This window comes from Photinus pyralis, unplaced genomic scaffold (assembly GCF_008802855.1).
Source record: "Photinus pyralis isolate 1611_PpyrPB1 unplaced genomic scaffold, Ppyr1.3 Ppyr1.4_LG8, whole genome shotgun sequence".
Taxonomy (NCBI): domain Eukaryota; kingdom Metazoa; phylum Arthropoda; class Insecta; order Coleoptera; family Lampyridae; genus Photinus; species Photinus pyralis.
In genome coordinates this window covers 13,389,046-13,411,732 of record NW_022170819.1, presented here as the reverse complement: position 1 = coordinate 13,411,732, position 22,687 = coordinate 13,389,046, and the positions used below count along the sequence as shown (strand labels likewise).

The following is a 22,687-nucleotide window of genomic DNA, read 5'->3' as shown; positions in this document are numbered from 1 at the left end:
TTCTTCCGGTACCGAAGCACCAACATCTTCTTTCGCGAGATTGACTATTTCCACTTCCGTTTCTACCACTGTATTTGACTCTTCCTCTTCTACTGCTACGTCCGCATTTGATTTCATCGCTTCCGCTTCAACCACCGCGCTTGCATCCGCTTCAACCACCGCGCTCGCCTCCGTTTTGGTTGCATTTTTCTCTTCCCAAAATTTTCGGTAGCCTTTCAGGAAGGTCTCGACTTCCTCCGACGTCTTAATTTGGTTCACCCAGGGATTGTCGTTGTTGACGGTGGGCGCCTTTGGAACGTTTTCGTCCTCTGATTCCGAACGGTCATCGTCCGCCTGCACCTTCTGCGTCAATTCGCGACTAATCATCAGCTGCTGGGCTAATTCTTGCCGATTCTGAAACACGAATTTCACATTAGCACGCATAGAACCAACAATGGGTGCAGTGGTTTCTTTCGCTTTAGATGCTTATTTATGAGAGACTTGCCATGCTTGGTATCTATGTTGATTCAATATATGGAGCCGATCCTTCAAGTTAAATCTATAAAGAAGGGTTTAAATAGGAGTTGGGCGAGTTGCGACAAGATACCTTTATTTCAGGATTTCAGACGAAATCAATATTTTTCACTCGATTTCAATGAAACCTCAAATAAAACTCATAAAAAAAACACCATCACAAAATTGTTTAGGTAAAATATATTGCTGGGTGCAATGGCATGCGGCCACTATACCACCCACAAAACACATTAACAGCTGACACATAATTCTTGGGCACGAAAAGAAAAATCTGACGAAAACTCTATCCGAGTCGCACAATGGATTCGAATAAACACACAATTCATTGTTTGGACATATTACCCCGCACGCACGCGGTTAACAGTAAAGTAAAAAATTTTAAAAATCACTTACAGTTTTTTCTCAATAAATAATCTGTCCGTGCACGGTTTGCGATGCTAGGCGCACTAAAGCTGACACAAAACCACTTCCTTCTGAACTTCACTTTGCTTTATAACCCGAATTATATGACCAACACGCTCTTTAACCGTCGCACAACAGGAGCTGCCAAACGTACCGAATTTTTCAATATGAAACGCGCAATTCATCTAAACCCATGCGCCCTTACGATTTGTTAAACTGGAAAATTTGTGAATTTACTAAGAGTTGTGAGTAACGTAGTGCATATAATTTTGAATGTTTGGGAATAATGTTTTGTATTTGTGTGATACGCTATCCCATTGTGGAGACAATTTTTATTTTTGCTATTGGATATTGGAATAAACCAGTATTTCTTTTGGTACCTAAATTAATATGTGTTATTACTACCCTCGTATATTCTCAATTTCATACGGGAAGAGCTCGGGGAAGAGTTAAGTTAGAAATTGAGTGGCGCTCAACCATTGGTAAGTGCAACGAAGTTAAGATCAGATGCGTAGAACGAACTACCACTGTGACAGATCTCAAGTTTATATTTTATTTTCAAACCCTAAACTAGTTGGTCGTTTATGCGCCGGTTTGCGGAAACGTATCGTCAACTCTGCCAACCGTTATAATTTGTAAAGCGTAAGTACAATTGCGTGTTAAAATATAGGGACATCTGGTCGTTTGCGACGAAATTTAATACACGCACGTGTTCTTATCGGTGTTAGAGAAGAAAGTGGTTGGAAGAATTGCGATTTATTTCAGCGCAAGTGGAGACTCCGTTCCTTTAAAGTTTAAAGCATTATCAAGTCTGATTGTGATTTCTGATTGGCGCTTGATTTGAAAGATTTCGAGGAAGGAGATTGTCTTATGGTAGAAGTGATGATTCTTTAATTGACTAATGAAATGACTCTATAAACCCACCATATGGACCGAACCATAGTGATACACTTTTCAAGGGTACTTTTACATTATAAAACTCTGAACTTACCGTACTATCGTACTTCGCTTTGATCTGCTTACTTTTCGCCCACTTCCCTGTATTGCGATGCCTCAAACTGGCTCGTTCCTCGGCACGAACCCGTTCGATTTCGTCCAGTTTCTTAAGTGCCTCGTCCGGATTCGTCTGTTGCAGCCCCTCGAATTCCTTGATTTGCCCCTTTATCTTCTCGCGTCGCTGAATTCTGTGATACTTTTTACTTTTTATTTTATTCTGTCGTCGCGCCTTGGCCGCCTTCTGACTTTCGATGATCTTCATTTTCTTCATTTCCTTTCGCCGCTCGAGCATCTCTTGCATTGTTAGCGGATACTTTGGCTCACTTTCCAAGTTAAACACCTCGCCGGGCTCCTCGAAAGTTTCCAGTCGTTTCTGGAGATCAGATTTTATACGAAAGGTCGTAAAATTCTTGCCCGACTCCAATTTGAGGTCGTCTTGTAAGGGAAATGTGAGGTGGTTTGACGCTCGGTTGGACGTAACCACTGCATTCCATCGATTTAAATGCTTCTTCACTTTGTCAAACGCAGTACTGCGACGGATACGATCCGCTTTCACTTTTTCTAAAGGTTTCGGTAATGGTTTAACCTTCTTTTCGAATGAACGAATTCTTTGTCGAACACCTGCTTGTTTGGACTGCTTCTTCAGGGCGTCAGTCAGATCGGTTACTCGAACATTGCTCTTCCCCTTTTCCGATGGTGCGAGATTGAATTCTGATACCTCTCTTCTTGGTTCGGTTCGTGAAGGTTTCGGATATACGACTTTTTTATTCAAATTCAACACATTCTTAACAAGTTGCCCTTTTCCTGCAGTCATTTTTTAACTGCAAACACGTTCAAAAGTTCAAAGGAGTTGGGGTTATGTTATACAAGAAAATTAGGTTATATTTACTTTCTTTAAAAATGCGATGTTGTCATATGTGTCCATATGTACAGCAAAGGTCAAAAGTAATAATTAATTTTTTAAACTATATAATTCATTACGTGTGTTTTCATGGCTTTGTATTAAAAAGCAATATGCGCAAATTATAAGCGCATAATTATGCTTGATATAACGTACACACATTTACTAAAAATTACTTTAATGCGCCATTTTCAGTATTATCTAATTTAGAAAATTAGTTAATTCAACCAAGAACTTAAGTTTCATAGGTATTGAAAATGAATGCCATTTTCTACAATATTGTACAAAATCTGGGATTGATCAAGAGTTGCTGCATGGATGGAACAGTTTCACGTAGTCGTAGTCTACTGTATTAGATAATGATCTACGTCCGAACAATTTATTCCTGCACGTATTTTAGTGTACCTATAATGACTAATGAGTGATTGAAATTTGCGGAGTAGTCGTTTTGTTTTCTTCCAGTAATCAGAAATTACAACACAGTAACATCAAGGTAACTAAATAATTTATTTCTATGCTATTTTTAGCTTTTGGATTAACAGAGCTAGTGATTAGAATCATTCTTTCAAATAATTGCGTTCCTTCTTTTCTTGAATTTGTTCACCAGATTTCAGATTGTTCGGATTTTTTCGATGTTTTATTTTAAGATTTTTTTTAGTCTTCTATTTTCTGTTATGTTTATTGGTAATATCTTTTTAGTTCATAAAGTTCTTTCGTTTCTCCTAATTCTTTCTACTTTTCAGATTCCAGAAAACCTTCAAGTCAAATCTATAAGGTTCTACAAATTCTTACAAATTTTGGATTATCTTTTTGATTCCTCGAATTATTGAAATCCATAATATAATAATCATCAAACTTCCCCGATGCTTCTTCGGAGTATTTGGATTTTTTTGAAATTAATTTTTTTCAGTTTTTTCTGATACTCGGGATCTTTCTGATTAGTGATTTCCATATGCCTCTTTTTATCCTTCAGGTTTGTGAATTTCTTCGGATTTTTTCTAAACTGTTGAGCTTCTCAATCCCTTGGTTGACTCTTAGTTGTTGCAAATCTTTTAGACTATTGGATTTGTGCTCGAATTTTCGAAGTCTCCCATTCTTTGTATTCTTCACTTTGAGGTTCTGTGGACGTTTTAATTTTTCTAATCAGGTATCTTAAATTCTTCCGATTTCTTCCAATTCTCCAATTTTCACAGTGCTCTCGTGCCTTTTTATAGTGGTTTACTGTTTAATAATAGTGTGCGAACAATGCAAAACGCGGTTCAAAGATTTATGCTCGTTTGCACCAACAAATTTAAGCGGAGATTAGCTTAAGCGTAGCTTAAAATCCATGGCAACCATTGTCTCAATAACCGTTGCCATGGATTTTAAGCTACACTTAAGCTAAGCTCCGCTTAAATTTGTCGGTGCAAACGGGCATTAGTGCTTTACATTTTATCATCTATAATTTTTGTTGTATCTGCTCTGCATTTTAAAATAAATGCATGCGAATCGCGAATGTGATTTGGGTAAGAAAAGTTTATTTATTTAACTATCCATAATAAATAATATTAGACATAGATGATGTTTGTTAACACAAAATTCAATAAACTATTTGGGAAAAATATTGAAGCACTTTGTGTATAACAACATTTTTAGGTTAGTTCATCCTTGACATTTTGATTACACATCCTCAATCTGTCAAATTAGCAAAGGAAAGGGCGTTGAGTTAAATAACTTCATTAAATAGACTGAAAATAATGGTAATTACTAAATAGACAATAAAACTTGAATTAAGAAATTTGCTTTCGCGCAGGGCGAGCAACAGTTTGATTGCGCCTTAGACCTGATGCGAAGGCTGCCGCCACAGGAAATCGAAAAGAATTTAGTTGACCTAATAGATTTAGTTCCTAGCCTTTGCGAGGATTTACTTTCTTCGGTGGATCAACCGTTGAAAATTGCCAAGGATAAGGAGACGGGGAAGGACTATTTACTTTGCGATTATAACCGGGATGGGGATTCCTACAGGTGAGTAGTTTGAAATTTGCGATTCACTGTAAACTATGCACAGGTCCCCGTGGTCGAATACTTACGATCCTCCTTTGGATGACGGATCTATGCCGTCAGAGCGGCTTAGAAAACTGGAATTGGATGCGAATCACGCTTTTGATCAGTATCGCGAGATGTACTTCGAAGGCGGAGTATCGTCAGTGTACTTCTGGGATTTGGAGCATGGATTTGCCGGTAATTTTTGCTGTAGAGTGTCCCACGATAAATACCAGCAATCTATATTTTTAATGCTATATCTCCATACATCGGAATGTTTGACAACATACTAGTGTGCACTTTATGTCAACTTACTTATAGTAAATGGGACACCCTATATGTTTATTTCTATGTACATTGTATGTATAGGCCCGTATACCTAAATTTGGGCATTTTTGACATTTAATTGCAACAATAATGCAAATTAAGTAATTTCGTGTTACTTGCAGGTGTAATATTAATCAAGAAAGCAGGCGACGGTAGTAAAAAAATTAAAGGCTGTTGGGACTCCATTCACGTAGTCGAAGTTCAAGAGAAAAGTACGGGCCGCACATCACATTACAAAATGACCTCCACTGCTATGCTGTGGTTGCAGACTAATAAACAAGGTTCGGGAACAATGAACCTCGGAGGAAGTTTAACACGACAGATTGAGCAAGACTCGCCGGTCAACGAAGCGAATCCTCACATCGCAAATATAGGGCGAATGGTGGAAGATATGGAAAACAAAATTCGTAACACCTTAAACGAAATTTACTTCAGTAAGACTAAAGATATCGTAAATAGTTTAAGGTCAGTTCAAGGGCTGACGGAGACGCGACAGCAGCAGGCCCTTAAGCAAGATTTAGCCGCCGCATTGCAACGAAGACATAACAAGTCAGATAACTGATGCGAGGATGTGTTCGAGAGTTTTACAGTCGGAGTGGATTATTTATCACTTTCATAATTTTAAGTTTTTGTATTGCTGCTTCCGCAAATTAAAAGTATTACAGTTCTTTAACTTCAGTCTTTCATGTTCTATTTTATTGTATTTGTAGGAATTATACGCATATGCGGAGATTTCAAAGTTACATTGAATTCTTATTTACAAGTCGATGAACATCCATTACCAACAATTGATGAGCTTTTTTCATCAATGGCTGGTGGTGAAAAGTTTACAAAGATAGACTTAAGTCAAGCTTACTTACATTTAGAAGTGCATCCTGATGATAGGCATTTACTAACATTGAATACCCATAAGGGCCTATATCAATGCAACCGTTTAATGTTCGGTATTGCTTCTGCACCTGCTATTTGGCAGCGGCAGATGGAAAAACTATTAGAAGGGATTCCTGGTGTATCAGTTTTCCTGGATGATATTAAAATTACTGGACCGAATAATTTAATATATTTACAACGTTTAGAAGAAGTTCTAAAACGTTTACAAAATCACAATCTTCGTATTAATTTACAAAAAAGTACATTTTTAGCAGATCAGATCGAATATTGTGGGTATATTGTTGATAAAAATGGTATACACAAAACACCTGCTAAAGTAAAAGCAATACAAGAAGCACCAAGACCTACTGACAAAAATCAGTTACGTTCTTTTCTAGGTTTAATAAATTACTATGGTAGATTTTTTGAAAACTTGAGTACAATGTTAGCACCACTAAATGATCTTTTAAAACTGAATTCCAAGTTTATTTGGAATCAGAAATGTGAAAAATCATTCTTACAAGTTAAAAAAGAAATTCAATCTGCGAATTTTTTAGTTCATTTTGATTTACAATTACCAATTGTGCTAGCAACTGATGCTTCACCATACGGAGTGGGCGCTGTTCTTTCACATGTATATCCGGATGGTTCAGAAAGACCAATCCAGTTTGCATCACAAACTTTAACATTAACACAACGAAAGTATTCACAAATAGATCGTGAGGCGTATAGTATAATTTTTGGTATTAAAAAGTTCTACCAATACTTGTACGGTAACAAATTTATACTGTATACTGATCATCGACCTTTGTTACAAATTTTTAATCCAAAGAAATCATTGCCTGTGTTAAGTGCGTCTAGAATGCAACATTACGCAATATTTCTTTCGGCTTTTAGATACGATATTCGATACAAGAATACAAAGTTACATGGTAATGCAGATTGCATGTCTCGATTACCAATTAATTCTGAACAATTATACGATTTTGAAGAATCAGACATATTTGAAATAAGTCAAATAGAGACACTACCTGTTACAATTAGTAAACTAGCGCAAGCAACTAAAATGGATAAGAATTTACAACCATTATTTATGGGATTAAAAATTGGTAAAGTGATTGATAGTAAACTACGTTTCAATATTGATCAAAAAGAATTCACCGTACAACAAGAATGTATTTTGCGAGGTCAAAGAGTAATAATACCTAAAATTTTACAAAAACAAATTTTAGATGAGTTACACTCTGCACATTTTGGTATTTACAAAATGAAAGGTTTAGCCCGTAGTTATTGCTGGTGGCCTGGTATAGACAACGATATTGAAACGTTAGTAAAGAATTGTGCTAACTGCAATAAAATTAAGCATACATCTAGTACCAGTACATTCATGGGAAAGTGTAAATAAACCATTTCATCGTGTACATGTCGACTATGCAGGCCCATTTTATGGTCATTATTATTTTATTTTAGTTGATGCGTATTCACGATGGCCCGAAGTTACAAAAGATATGACTGCCAATACAACCATAAAAATATGCCGTGAAATATTTAGTCGTTTTGGCATACCGCGTATACTGGTGAGTGATAATGGCAGGAATTTTGTATCTTACGCTTTTGAAAGTTTTCTTAAACAAAACGGAATTAAACATAGTTTAAGTGCGCCATATACCATCCTGCGACAAATGGGTTGGCAGAACGATATGTTCAAACATTAAAGCAATCATTACGCGCAATTAACGGTAATAGTTCTGATGTTGAAAAAGAATTATGTAGATTACTTTTACAATATCGCAAAATGTCTCATAGTATTACCAAACAATCACCTTCAATGTTAATGTTCGGACGTGAAATTACATCCCGATTGGATTTAATTAAACCCGATTTAAATAAAAATGCTACTGCAATTCGTAATAATATACCAGTTCGAGATTTCCAAATTAATGACAGAGTTGCTGTAAGAAACTATGCAAACGATATCAAATGGAAATTTGGAAATGTTGATAAAAAGTTAGGGAAATTACACTATCATGTTAAGCTTGATAATGGTAATGTTTGGAAGAGACACGTTGATCAGTTACGCAGAGTTGGGGTCCTTGGGGATGCTACTCCGCGAGACTCTCCTCAAAATGATGATATTCCTTATGACCCCTCTAACAATCATTCTGATGTTACAACCTTACCCGAAACTTTACCTGATCCAGAAATAAATACACCTACGTTGGACATAACGGCCAGTGTACCTACAAATGAAGAGAATACTTTACCGCAGCTACGCCGTTCTAACCAATTTATTGTATTTGTAGGAATTAAACGTTTAAAGGAATTTGTATGACAAGACAAGTTTTATTTATATGAAGTTTATTTTTTAAATTGTTTATTACACATGCTATTTTTTTTAATTAAATTATAAAATCGCATAAGTTCCGAATGTAAACACAACATATTTGATTGATAACTTCCATGCAAACTATCTACCAGATAAATCAGAACCAGATCATGAGATGGAAGAACATTCACTTTTATACCAATTAAAATCTCTTGGTTGTACAAGAAACTTTACAACCACCCAGGCTGACTGTCTTTCACCAAAAATTCCCGTTTTATGTCTGCTACGCCTATTTAAAACATCCTTCTCTTCTATTCCTTCTGATCTACTTTATCATTTTGTCAATGTTCACCAATCAAATTGCCTGTGCCCACTGGCAAAACTTCAAAAGAAAGATCGTCGGCGCCCCCCCATTCATATTCAATTACCGCGCGTCTTCGATAAACTAAAGATACCATTCCGATCTTGGCAGTTGCAACCCGGCAGCTCCACCATGGTCGTGGGGCACTGCTCTTAAACGATTTGTATGTGGCGACTTTGTTTTATATATATACATAATCGTGCAAGGGCGAGTAAATTCTCCACCATGGTCGTGGGGCACTGCTCGTAACGATTTGTATGTGGCGACTTTGTTTTATATATATACATAATCGTGCAAGGGTGAGTAAATTATACACACAAAGATCATAAAATTCTGTTTATTATTTATGGTGAAAGACTTTTGGAATAGATTACCTACTTTTTATAAAGTTACCCTTGTCTTGCAGAACTAGAGGGGTTTCAATTAAAAAAAAACCTTGGTTTTAACGATTTTGTTCAATTCCAAGCCTTAATGTTTTTGAACACCCTGTATTCATTTATAATCAAAATATCAACACAGTCCGCTTCTAAAAGGAAATTAGCCTCAATTAAATAAAGCTCTTATATAGAAAAAAATGGGAATTATGATTTGGGCTGCGAAAGTCTTTCTTGCTTGACATAAAAATTACACGATGCTTCAGATAAGGTGCTGTTATTGTACACACGTCTGCATCCCTTCGGGACCGGTCCAAGTTCAATGGACAGGTACCAATGATAATTAAAACTGGAGCTAAACGGCACAATTGTATATCTTGAAATTAGTATTGAACTGAAACCCTGTGAAGAAATCACATGTCAAATTCCTTAAAAAACACCAACTGTAACCTAATTTCCGATTTCAATCTTCCAATGGCAAAATTCTGGAACGTAGAACGGTAACAGATGATTAAAGAAAACTTACTTATTCCTCAAATTCAATGAAATCCTCCAGAATGCGAGATAAGTGTGTAGACTCTAACCCAAAATTACTTCGAGAATTACACCATATGCGGTTAATCACCATAAAATAACACTTCAAAATCTTACCGTCATTGCATGTGCATTCCAGTTGCTTTTAAAAATGCACCAATAGAAATTGGAAGCTATGACACAAATTTTTACATAAGAAAATCAAAATGTTGCAATTTTTAAAATATTCTCAGCTCTCCCTCACCTTTTCGAGAGTCATTCGCCATTACACATCCTGTGTGTGAATTACAACTACGCAAACAGAACAAACATTTCACGAAACAAATAAATAATCTGCTAGTCTATGATGCGTGTTGGTATTCAACGTCGACAGGCAATTACCCCGATCCATAGAGGATTGTATTTCCTCTATGCCCGATCGAAATTTTGCATAGACATATGAGTATTTATGTCTATGAAATTTTGTCGTATTTGAATTCAAACGTACTACGCGCGTTTCATAATTCTACTCGAATCTAATTGTCACAGATTCAATTACGGGTGGCAGCACTTGTGTTAAGCGCGCCAAGTGTCATTTTAAACGGTTTGTTTTAATATGAAAACAAAATGATAAAAAATTTGAAATACACTTTTTCGCCCTTGACACTAACTGTAGGCGACTGGTTGATTACGGTATCAACGACCAATAATAGCGCGACATTTAAATCGCTGATATTGATAAGGAACGAGATAGGTCGGTGTGTTAGGCAACACACAGTGTTACACGCAGTAAATATTAGGTTTTCAATTTTTACGGTCAACAATCATACCAGTAACAACCTTCATTAATAATTACAGTGCGGTTCCGGCATTTTCATAATAGAAACGAGTAACGGGGCGCAGATCTAGGAACGCTACTTAGCTACCTAGCACATTCAGTGCCCAATTAAAAGTGAAAGTGCAAAGGCGCTTTGCAATATGGATAAGGTAAAGTACCCATTGTTTTTTTGTACGTGGCTCACTTAATTAAGGTTTTGTTAAGCATGTAATTAACGGAAAAGTTGACCCAGATTAAAGCGCAGACTGATAAGGACGATACGGTAACTTAGTGCGCGAGACCTTGATATTTGAAGTAATTAGAGTGCTTCCTCATTTATCGTTATGCAATCGTCAACAAGTTTTTGTCGCGGGCCATGAACTGAAAATAACAGTCGTTCTCGATGACCAGAAGGAATTTTCCTTCCCAGTAGTATGCTCGACGAAGCGTGAATTATGTGAATCAAAGTGCAATAAACTCGCAATATTCAATTTTTAGGGTACAATTTGAAATGAGCGGTGACGTCTGTCAACACCATCAGCAGGCGAAAACGCAATCTACACCACTTCAGTCGAAGATCCCTATTTCGTCGCCGTCGCAATGTGGCACTCCACGGACGCGCGTCCGTCTAGGTGGCGAAAGCGTTAGTAAAACCGTTCCGAAAGCGCTGCAGAGAGGTCACTCTTTTATGGAAAGCGGCGAAAAAAATCGCAGTTCACATGGTTTGCGCCCTTCTGGAGTGGCACCAAGGCCACAAAGCATCAAAACGGAGCCGCGCAATTCGGTGGCCCTAAATAGGGCCACCGGGGTCGCTCCCCATACACCAACCCGCATGAGAAGCTTGGTAAGTTGGATATTTAAACGCGCGTCTATGCACGCATAAATTCTGCGCCCTCATTTCATTATTGATTTACAACCCCTACATGGTTAATCACCCCTTAAATCACGCCAACGCGATTTTTTGCAGTCACTTTCAATATCGAACGCACGAGTAACTTCACCAAAGTCTTCACAACCTTCAGTTCCATTCTTACCAAAGACACCCCCGTCATCACCAAACGACCACAACCGATTCTGCCGAGACTGGGATTTAGACAGTCTCACCAGCTCGATCAGCTGTCTAAGTGTGGCCTCCTGTGACCATGCCAGTGTCGCTCATAATGGCACAACATACTCTGGCCGAAGCAAAAAGTAATCACAATGCGATTATCACACACAGATCTAACTTGAAACGTTTAGGTATGTGGTGCACTGCTCCGAGCACTCGGGTGCGACCGGCGGTGATTACCTAACACCCACTCAGAGAGCCCATCGACAAATCAAACGTCTCAAACAACTCCTTCATCAGACACAAAAGGATCTCGATCTAAAAGACACCGACATACTAAAGCTAACGAAGGAAGTCGTCGAGTTACGTTTATATAAGGCAGCTTTGCATTCCCCCGAAGACAAATCAAACTCCTCCAGCGACGGTGTCACAGTCCGAGAGATCGAGACTGACGGCAGTCGACTCCATGCGGTCATCGAGAAAGGTAGTTCCTGTGCAGATTCCGGCCATTACGAGGACTTGTGCAACTCCTCTGTCCATTCCAAAGAGTCAGTGATAGATGAACACGTTTCGGTAGGTCGAATACCAGCTTCGCGTGATTAATTCGCGAATTTCAGCCTTACAAAGTAAAGACAACTGCCGACGTAGGAATATCCGTAGATTTAGGTCCGAGGGACGTCCAGTCCGAACACCAAAGATTAGTTGTAGAGTATGAACGTCGACTGCAAGAGCTCGTGCGTAACCACGAAGAGGAGTGCCACCAAATGAAACGGAAGCACAATGACAAGGTGGATGAGTTGTTGCAGAGGTTAAGTGACGTGAATGCAAGGTACTGAGTATATGAAAGTGAAGTCAATTGTAAAGATACTTGTAGGTATTGGGAGTTGGTGCCCGATTTAGATTCAGCTAAGCAGCACATTAAGGAATTAGAGCAGCAACTGGAGGATGCCTGTAAAAAATTAGAGGAAGAAGAGAAGAAACACAAGGAGAGCTATTTGCAAATGTACAATAAAGGGCAAGAGGCGGCCAAATTTGAACACGTTCGACAGGTAAATGCCTACATAATGTTGAAGTTTCTTATCTTGTGTTGCATTCAGATTTCAATGACAGCTGAAGGTAATACTCGAGTTTCCGTTCCGGAACTATTACATCAATTGGAGGAGACGCAGAATGAATTGGAGAAAGTTAAAGTATGTACTTGCCTATACTGCTTTCAGTATAACTACCGATAATTGAAAATATTAAACAATACACAAGTTGATGCCAAAATTGGGTTAGGAAAACTTCAACTAAATTTTTAAGGTTAGGATTTCGATGATAATTTGTTGGGTTGCGTTCAGCGGGAAAAACAGGCGGTGTTCCAAATTATCATTTGCGCATAATAGGCGCTTTCTTTCGGCTACTTCGCAATCATGATTTCTAGATCGTGATTAGTAGGATCACGTTTTACGAAAGAACGCACGAATTTAATCAAAGTATGGTTAAGTTTACGTAGTGCACATTTGCATTCGAATTATGTATTTTTTGTTTGGATTATGAAAATAATTTAAATACAAGTGGAAGTACTTGCACGATTATGCTCCGCTTCAGTTACAAATATTGACTAATCTAACATTTGAGCAAAAATACCCTTGCATTTATAGGTTAGGAATTCGTGTCAAAAAAATTTTATGTTCAGTTTGTTCACGATTTTAGCAATCATGATTATAAGATCACACTTCGAAAGAACGTGATTTGACAATTCAAACGCGTTTGGATCACCGAAAGAAAGCGCCTAATAAAAAGTATCATTGCATTATTTTACCACAGTTTTACATTTTTTTTTAATATACAGCCATGAGGTTCAAAAATCTATGTGACTGCTAAAAATACATGTAGTCAACACATTGGACTTAGACTGGAGTTAGATTTTTTCACCCCTACGCTTGGATATGGGCCAATTTTTTGATTATACACTTGTAACTCCAAAACTATTGTGCCCTATTATGTCCTCTCATGCTTCACAATTTTTCCGTTTACCTTGTTTCGTTACATTCTTCAGATTCTTTATTGTCTTTAGATTATTCAATTACATCCCATTCTGCGGACATTCGTCAAATCCATAAGTAGATATTTTGTATTCTTCCGTTTCGTCAAATTTTTTTAATTCTTCGCTACAGGTTCTCCATATGCTTCGGAGTTTTCTTTACACAATTCGACTTAAATTCTTCATTTTTTGAAATTTCTTTCCAACTTTTAAAATTCTTCAGATTCTATCTAATTAATCTAATATCCAAATGAACAATGTGTGAGACTCGGCCTCTGAACGTTACCCAACGTAGGTAGGTACTTTACTAACTCTAACTGGGTTTATGAATATTATTTAGTGTAGGAATTGAGATAATGCGTCCATCGGAAGTTATGCTGAAAGTAATATCCGTCACCCAAGTATTTGCGAGCGACGATGATAACTCACAGACTAACCATTTTAGGATATAGAATACGCATCATCATCTAACAGTTCACAACCTCTGTTAAGTGCAAAAGAGGCTGTCTCCTTATGGGTACTCGGTGCTAGAAAGGTAAAAAGAAACCGATACCTCTGGTACAAAATTTTTATTTTGTAGACACATTTATTCTCATTACATTCATAAAGTTAGGAGACGAACATCTTCAGCAAACACTAACGCTTTATACTTACATAAGTAAAGAAAGTTTCAAAATACGATTTCCGAATGCCTTCAAGTATAAAATGTATTAGGAAAGAAATGTTAATCATTCATTAGCATTTCACGTTATGGTTACAAAAGCAACTAATGCGCTTATAAGCAGAACGATGAAACGCTTTGCATAGTAGATTTCGCCATTGAATAGAATTCAGTGTGTAGCTCCTGATTTCTAAAATGAAAGAAATGTATTTCATATGATTTCTTTATCAAAGAACTACGGACCTAGCAGATAACTCTTTAAAAACGAGATGAAAATCTTTGGTTTTTACTTGGACCAAGCAGAACCTGTTTGAAGATCGTAAAACCTACTGTTCGAGTGTTATCGTGCACACTGACGGACAGACGAAGAACCACACCGACTTGACCCAAGAGGAACCAATTTTTATGATAGAGAAACTGATGTGACGGCGCCCTATATTTTAAGGTGGAATTTCGTTGCGACGTCCAGCGTTCGCGGCATGACACTGCTACAATGCTCCGAATCGCCTTACTATACTCAGTGAGGGGCGTTCTATATTCATCCCAGCACCCAGTGCGCTTGGCTTTGTTAAAGACTTCTGGTGGCTTTCCCAGACCATAATTATTCCACCAGGGAGTGTTTGTATGTGTTTTAATCCGATCCGGCGGACAGCTCTCCTCCAAAGGAGGAGCAGTGTGGCAAGTCGTTCTAAGTCACCTCCTGCAGAGTCCTGCAATGTTGCTTTTCAAAACTCCTCCTACAGTGCGCCATCTGTTTTACGAGGATCTCAGTATGAACGTTCTTTGTTTCTCTACCTGTATACTACCTATTTCAGATTTTTCTGTGGTCCGGGGGGGGGGGGCTCGTTAGCGACCCTCTATCCCACTATATTTTGCCTGCTAAAAAGAAGAAGGCAAAGGTAATATCAGGTAATATCCAGAACTGTTTTTCTGTTCCTGGTTACAAAGGTTGGATCATTGCCCAGATTCAGCATCTCTAAATCTGAAAGACACGCACTTCTCTGATTTGTGTCCGCGCTGCCTCAGTGGAGTCAATGGCGCAGTTGGCGTCACATTCTAGAAGAAGATGCAGGCCCGTCTTTCATGTTGGTAATTGTGGGAATGGGGCTATTTAGTTTAGGGATTAATACGAAATCTTTTCGATTCTTTCGTAAGTCATCGTGATCCTTCGGTAGCGGATTTTTCAAAAAACGCCAAGGGTACAGTGTTTTGGGAATTTGGAAAATCTGCATTAATAGCTTAGCGATTTATTCAAAATTTCGGATTTTCCCGAACGGGATTCTCCGAAAACGGCAAAGGTACAAAGGAAGCAAGTTTTGGTACTTACATTGAATTCAGGACCAGATTCATTTTCGAGCCGTCCAATTTTCGCGGCGTTACCCTTGATCTCGCCTTTCATGTATTGTATGGGCTTGGCTAAGCGAATATTGTGCCTATACAGAACATAAATTTAAACTATTTCGCCTGGTTACGTCGATTTTGAAATAAGCATTCACATTTGCTTTGATACGAAAAAGTAAAACCTTTCGGTTTAGAAAATTAAACTTGACTTGGTTCGAGCAAAATTTCTGTGACATGCTGTATATCAGAACTTTATCATCACGTGATGCGGCATCTGCTGGTAACTATTGTCACCAACAATTTAAAATTGGGCGCGCTCATTTGAAATTTGCCGGCGATAAATTAATTGCTAAAAATGTTCGTAGCCGACTTTATGCTTATCCTCACTAGCTAATTTGCATGCTGTAGCAGCCTCATTTGTGCATGTTTTTCTTTCCTCTCCACTTTACACATTCACTACCTTGGAGAGCACTTCCATCAACTAAACCAAGAATTTCTCTTGCAGGCGATGTACCGGCAGCTACTCGAGGCGAGAAATAAGAACAAGATCGATCCCGAAATCACCCTTCAATTCCTCAAGTCGGCAATCTATTATTTTTTAACTGATAAAGAGAACAATCAAGGGCATCTGCGAGCGATTCAGAGTATTTTAGGTTTTACGCCGAGTGAGATTAGTACAATAGACAAAGCTAGAATGACGTAGTAATTTATTAATTGGTGATAATTATGGCGCTTTCGTGATAGTCACGCATGCTAATTTGCACATAGTAGGTATATATTTTTTTAGGTGCACGCAAAGGGTACGCGGAAAAGAAACTATGTTTACGTTCTATTTTGATGTTAGATCTTTTTTATATAAACGGAATGGTCGGTGGTGTGCAATACTAAAAGAACGTTAGATTAATTTAAGCTATTCCCTGTTATACGATCTGTGTTGTTAAATTAAAAGAAATCTTATTATAAATTGTTTTATTGTATAAACGTAACGTTTACAAACTACTTCTTACTGGCGAGAATGATACCATCGTATTTCTGTTGGAACCATTTCATCGCGTCTTCCTTTGTTAGACGATGTGGAAAGCCGACGATGCCGCGCTTTCGGCGACGATGTGCGACATTGTAACCAGGCCTTCCCAATACGACGTAAAAGTCTAAACCGTAAATACCAATGCTTGGGTCATACTTAATACCCAAGTCTATGTGTTCTTGAATACCGAAACCGAAATTGCCGGATGCTAAAATGAACTAGATCAGTTCTTGTCCCAAGGAAAGATCGACGTACCTGAAAAGTTATCTCTTCTCAACTCGTATTCGCGTACTTTCAATCCTCGTTCTAAAATCTCTTCGGCTTTAGCCCCACGTACTGTACAGTGCACCGCAATCTTTTCGTTACGTCGAATGCCGAACGATCTCACAGTGTAGCGAGCCTTCGAAAACACGGGCTGTTGGCCGGTCAATTGCTCTAAAACCTGCAAGCGCAATGTAAATCACAGCCTCATTGGGGATTCGACTCACCTTAGCGGCGCGTGTAAGCCTGTCACCAGATTCACCAACACAAATGTTCAAGCACAACTTGCGAATGTGCAAGTCTCGCATTATATTTTTCGATTTATCCCTAACGTCTTTCTTCATCTTGGTCTTGTCCTTAGAATCTACGGCGGGCTAAAAACAACAAGCAAAAATGTATTCGAAAGATACAACATAACCATTAAAATTCGTAAATACTTTCAAACCAAAAGAAAAGTGAAGAAAATTTTGAAATTAGATGGGCTAGGAATTGTGGGGAATTGTTTCATTTTGAAATTTAATAAATAGGTAAATGGATGATTATAGATTCTGAAAAAATTCAATTCTTGAGACACTCACCGCCATGGTACTTTAATAAGGAAATTACTTTATCGACATTCGACGAACGTTACACACAGTGTTGCCAAATGCCAAATTACACTTACAGAGTAAATTTAATTACACGGCATTACGGATTCCGGGATTAAGTAATTCGGTAATGAACCTGTGATTGTAGTCTGTAAATTTACTTAATACAAGTTATTGCTGGGAATTTTACATTTTCAATAATTACAAGAACATTAAAAAAATTTCAAATTTCGTTAGAGAATGTGCTGCTATCTGCCGACTAAGTGGATTAGCTAAGTTAATGGCCCACTTTCGCAAACACTTTCTACCAATAAGAAAGTTACAACAATTAATTCTTATAACCCTAGATGCCACTACAAACACCAAATCCTACCAATTCAAAATAAAGTTCCTCGTTTGCCTTCTATAAATGCCACAGCATTGATTATACCATTGAATAAAAACACTATCACTGAGAATATAATGGGAACACTGTCAATAGAGTCGATTCTTGAACTGAGAAGAATGAGAATTTGCTTTCCTCCTATTTACCGCAAAGAGAGTTCGGGGTCACAACCAATGCGGGTGCAAGGGGATTTGTGAGATTTGTCGCGCTTTCTTCCATAAGCGTTAGGCTTCTTATAGTGTTTTTATTCAATGACACTATATAGTGTGTAATAATCATTGGCCACAGTTAATCTCGCATAGATAGGTATACCAATTCTCAATGAACTAGCGCTCTCGCTACCCCGAATCAAATCAAAAATTGAATCAAAATTACGAGTTGTTTAGGAGCTTTCAAATATAACATAAAACTTTAGGGTTCGTTTATGTCAATAGGAATCTAAAATTTATTGTGTCCAGCCACAGTTCCCAGGTTTGAATATAGCATAAACTGCAAAAATATAGACAACGAGCGACAAAGTCACTTGCAATTAACGAATATTGAACATTTAATCAATTCCCCTTGATTATTGTCTACCTATTGCTAAAACCAGAATTGGAAAGGACGAACGGACGGACAAAAAGTCCAAAATCATAAACTCGCTTTTTGTCACTCGTTAATGATCAAAGGTGCCCACTGCCCAGTTTACTTGGACCTACCACCAAATGGGAACAGGCAGTTCAAATGAAAATCTTGATATGGAGGAAAATGAATTTCTTTTTTCACATAGTGTAATGAATGGACTACCTAAGTAAATCTAATAGGTAGGTGCCATTGAATAAAAACACTTTTATTCAATGCTAATAGACCGGTGTGGTCAATAGACCATAACCATACACTATTATAGACTATACAATATACCTACACTTTAGTTCGATGCTTATGTGCAGCTGATGATAGTCATAGTTCTATGGTTTCTGAAAATTTATTAAAATACGTCTCATTAAAATCAATGCAAAAAATCTTGCCATTGATCTAAAGTATAACAATTTTCAATGTTTCATTTCTGTAGATTTATTCCAAATTGACCAAAATTCGAAAATTCCACCGAAAAATGTTTTGAAATATTTCTCTTATGGTTACAAAAATGCAAGTTTTGAATTTCATAACCATTAGATGATGAATGTCATTATATTTTATATTTTAATTCCTTTGATGGAACACTTTTAATACACTAGACGAGGACAACATTAGATACAGTAACGTTCGCTAAATGTTTTAATAATTTTTTTTTGAAATGTCCTGATATTTGTTCTATCGATTTCACTATAGTAAAATTATCTTCAAATATTTAAAAATAACGAGTAACGTTTTGTAAAAATTACTTTTCAGTGACAATTATTGTCTCTTGATAGAGCTGCATCCGGACCATTTAAGACTTGCTACAGTCAAGCAATGGAGGAATGGATTAGGTACGTCCCCTCCCCAGGAAACGCTGGAAAATCAGTTATCATTTATGAAGTAGCTCAGTTTTCTGATCACGCTTATTCCAGGGGCGTCGTCTGTCACCCCCAAGTAACTAGTGGTTTTAGAGAAAGTGGCATAGTACCAGTGCACTCCGAAGTCTTTGGCGAAGGATGAATGTTTGACGGCATATGTGACTGACCGTCCTCCTATTCTGGACCCGTCTATATCAGCACAACAGACAACGGGTGATGTTTAAATTGTGCACACTCTTGTGGAGATAAAGCGCATTTTTTTATTGGTCGTAGATGATTAATGGGGGGGGGGGGGGGGTTTTTTTTACACATAAATATTTAAACCTCGCCAGGTGGTATGTATTAAATAAATAAATAAATAAATAAATAATAAATAAATAAATAAATAAATAAATAAATAAATAAATAAATAAATAAATAAATAAATTAAGTACATTAGTACATACAATTAGATACAAATTTAGTCTTTAAAACAAAAATATTTATTTATGAACATAATAACTAATCTTAACAACAATGTTTATGTAGTTTTTCCTTTAATATACTGTTTTTTGATTATTATAATTCCTGGAAAATAAAAAATTTACATTGACATACATAAACCATATCTGCACCCTGTATAAAATAAAAAAATTGCTGTGGCCAGCACTCATACCACCCCAGTGGCGGACGCAAAGTGGGAGGGGGGGTGTATTTCTGGTTGCGCTACTGCGATTCTACCTAAAAGCTTTTCAGATCTGCCTTTTATGTCTAACAATATGCGTGTTTCGAATTTGGTTCCAACAATCGGTTCAGCCGTTTAGCCAGAAATGAGAGTACCTACAGACAGACAGATTGGCAGACCGACATCATCGAGATTTTGTTTGATTCGGATTCCTGGCGCTCCAACGCAATACCTTCCTTACTGACGTGCCAGTGGTAATAGTACAATGTGTACAAAATATTTAAGGAAAAATCAAAGAAACAGAGAACATACAGAAAATAAGTTCGAGTGCTTATAATACCGAAAGAGCCTCTTCGCTAAGAATGGAAATTATCTGAGACTACGATTTTTGAGAGTGAATATTGAAGCCTGGGATGAAATTTTATTGTTTAGTACTGAAAGGTCGTATAGGGTGTTGAGTTAATTGATTTTGACTAGTTTGGATTCTCCTGATCACGATAAACAGTGGCGGAACAACGTAGCCACGGGCCTGTGTGCGAAATTTTTTGCTGGGCCTCCATTATGATACGAAGTATTGATAACAATATTAATTTAGGTATGAATTTTGCCTACAAAAAAAACCAATTGATAAGTATTTATGTTCCTGAACCTGAACATAGAACAATACGAGGAAAAATATTAGAGTCAGAGTGCGGATTATAAGCGTTTACGCTTATCATTTCCCCACGATTTAGAAAATTGAATGTTATTTTCACAGTTAACTTTCACTATTCAGATAGTCATTCGTTCGGTTATAGTGTTATCTCATGATTCATGACAATTTGTAGCTAATTTTTTTGTGCCCTTGAAGTTATGCTGCGTATTTTAGTACAAAACAATTAAATTTAGTACATTTTCATTGACATTTCATTTTCAGTACAATTTAAAAAATTACTCAATCGCTGGCTGTAGTCTGCAGTTGGTTTCACACCGTGCTAAAGGTATGCTGCAAAAGGTTTCATTTACCGTGTTCCGTGTTTCCGTGAACAGTGTATTATTTCCGAGTAGGTATGACAATCCCGGGTCCCGGACCCCTTTTTAGCCCGGGCCCGTGTACTTCGCACACATTGAACACCGGTAGTTCCGCCACTGACGATAAACACCAAAAAAGTTTAATCTTTGACTATGTTATATTATATTATAGTAGGCGAGTCATATCTAATATTAAAACCGCAAACAAACGGCTAGATCTGATGTTTATGTTTTCGTATATGGCCACAAAGGTATGAGTTTCGTTCAAGGCTAATAGACAACGGTGTCGCATCAAGTGACGATTGTACCGTACTCGTCCCATGATCGGTAGGTTAAGGAAAAGTCGCGGATACTGTCGATACGGTACGAAAATTCTCACACATCTTCTTTGATAGTATTACCAGCATGTTATGACGCTAATTATTGGTGAGTGAAGAATAGTTATTTATTTTACATAATATGGCGTTTTACGGTTGTCACTTCCAATGTCTTCGATGGTTGCATGGATTGCGAAATCTGTGAATTTTTAGAGGAATTTTTTGAAAGAAAAAAAAATTCCCCTTATGTGATGGATTTGTCCTTCTAACTCTAGAACGAAAAAAGGTAGCGATGCCAAAACTTCGCCAATCGATTTTTACGAGTTCAAGGATCAGTGCTATTGAATATCAGCCGGATCAAAAGTCTGGTTTCCGAATACGAGCTGATTAGAAAAAATTCCCCTACTGAAAATCGTATGCGATTCTTCGTATCTTGTTTAATATGTTGTTAGGGTTACTACTAGTAGCGTATGTTTACTACGGGGAACAAACGGTGTCGATTCCAACTAATTTGGAGCTATAAATGACAATAAACTCTCTAGTAACAATTTCATTTTTGACTAAGTAAAAACTCCTAGTCGCCAGACCATTAGAACCGATGCCGATCAAATTATAAGACATTCGCTTTGATATTTTCAATATGTCAATATTTTTACCTAAAGGATGTCAATCGTTATTTATTCATCAATTTTTTTGGAAGACTCGATTGCTCAATGCTCAAGAAGTGATCCATGCGTATTTTTGGTGACATTTTTTTGGGCAAAAAATACCAAAATCGGCATTATAGCTCAGTGGTAGAGCGTTGGGGTATAAATCCGGAAGTCGGGTGTTCGAACCTGGTTTGAGGTGAATTTTTAATGTGTGGCAGAGATGGGAATTTCCTTAGATCAGTTTCGAGCATTCTGCCGGCTACTCCGAATTAGGTTTTCCTGCAGTTTTCCTAATTCGTAAGGTAAATACCGGAGTAGTGTAGAACAACTTAAGACCTTCTGCAGGGGCACCTCTAAAGAGCATTATGCGGGTCACTCTGTAATTGGGCGTAAGTCTGTTGAGGGCCTAGAACAAGAGGGACAATAAATAAATAAATTTATGTACGGATTTTCTTGGGAAGAAAACATCGTATCGGCTTCAGATTTTCGCTGTATAAAAAGCTTGAGTTCCAGATCTGCGTCCTATAAAAAATTAATTTTGGTATCCTATCACTTTATGGCTTTTAACGCCGATACTTTCCTTGTTGGTTTACGAAACAAATTATTGAAGATATAAGAATTAAACATTATCACTTTAAGAAAATGAAACTTCATAACGGCAACAGACACTTTCATGAAACTCAATTCAAGGCACTAAGGAAGAAGGTAAAGGGGGAAATTAGTAGGGCATTCGAGAGGTACGTTGCAAACACAGAATTAAATATAAATTCAAATTTGAACGCCTTTTGGACTTTTGTCAAAAATAGGCG

General features: G+C 37.5%; 4 protein-coding genes across 8 annotated transcripts; 2 read left to right on the top strand and 2 right to left on the bottom strand.

The window, feature by feature from the left end:
• Nucleotides 1-2,787, bottom strand: LOC116178447 (U3 small nucleolar RNA-associated protein 14 homolog A-like; the record flags this gene model as incomplete). The annotated part of the gene is made up of 2 exons (XM_031497938.1): nucleotides 1,907-2,787; nucleotides 1-393 (listed from the first exon to the last, which is right to left on the bottom strand). Coding segments are annotated over exons 1-2 (1,212 nt in total), but the record flags the coding sequence as incomplete, so codon positions are not given.
• Nucleotides 2,788-4,457: 1,670 nt separating this feature from the next.
• On the top strand, nucleotides 4,458-5,839 carry LOC116178373 (F-actin-capping protein subunit beta-like). Its single transcript, XM_031497855.1, has 4 exons — nucleotides 4,458-4,551; nucleotides 4,605-4,816; nucleotides 4,860-5,032; nucleotides 5,284-5,839. Exons 1-4 carry the CDS (start codon nucleotides 4,549-4,551, stop codon nucleotides 5,721-5,723), a joined length of 828 nt encoding a protein of 275 aa, XP_031353715.1. The 5' UTR covers nucleotides 4,458-4,548; the 3' UTR covers nucleotides 5,724-5,839.
• A 4,545-nt stretch (nucleotides 5,840-10,384) lies between these two features.
• Nucleotides 10,385-16,371, top strand: LOC116178193 (centrosomal protein of 164 kDa-like). Of its 5 annotated transcripts, XM_031497620.1 has the most exons (9): nucleotides 10,388-10,592; nucleotides 10,921-11,266; nucleotides 11,390-11,613; nucleotides 11,662-12,043; nucleotides 12,088-12,299; nucleotides 12,345-12,519; nucleotides 12,568-12,660; nucleotides 13,942-14,031; nucleotides 16,004-16,371. In XM_031497620.1, the coding sequence occupies exons 2-9, from the start codon at nucleotides 10,934-10,936 to the stop codon at nucleotides 16,199-16,201; spliced, it is 1,707 nt and encodes a 568-aa protein (XP_031353480.1). In that variant the 5' UTR covers nucleotides 10,388-10,592; nucleotides 10,921-10,933; the 3' UTR covers nucleotides 16,202-16,371. The 5 variants fall into 5 exon arrangements, with proteins under 5 accessions (XP_031353477.1, XP_031353481.1, XP_031353480.1 ...); XM_031497617.1 differs by having other exon boundaries at nucleotides 10,385-10,592; nucleotides 12,345-12,660; XM_031497622.1 differs by lacking the exon at nucleotides 13,942-14,031 and having other exon boundaries at nucleotides 10,389-10,592.
• An 81-nt stretch (nucleotides 16,372-16,452) lies between these two features.
• On the bottom strand, nucleotides 16,453-17,488 carry LOC116178194 (60S ribosomal protein L11). Its single transcript, XM_031497623.1, has 4 exons — nucleotides 17,365-17,488; nucleotides 17,014-17,160; nucleotides 16,781-16,967; nucleotides 16,453-16,733 (listed from the first exon to the last, which is right to left on the bottom strand). The coding sequence occupies exons 1-4, from the start codon at nucleotides 17,368-17,370 to the stop codon at nucleotides 16,495-16,497; spliced, it is 579 nt and encodes a 192-aa protein (XP_031353483.1). The 5' UTR covers nucleotides 17,371-17,488; the 3' UTR covers nucleotides 16,453-16,494.
• Nucleotides 17,489-22,687: the final 5,199 nt, after the last annotated feature.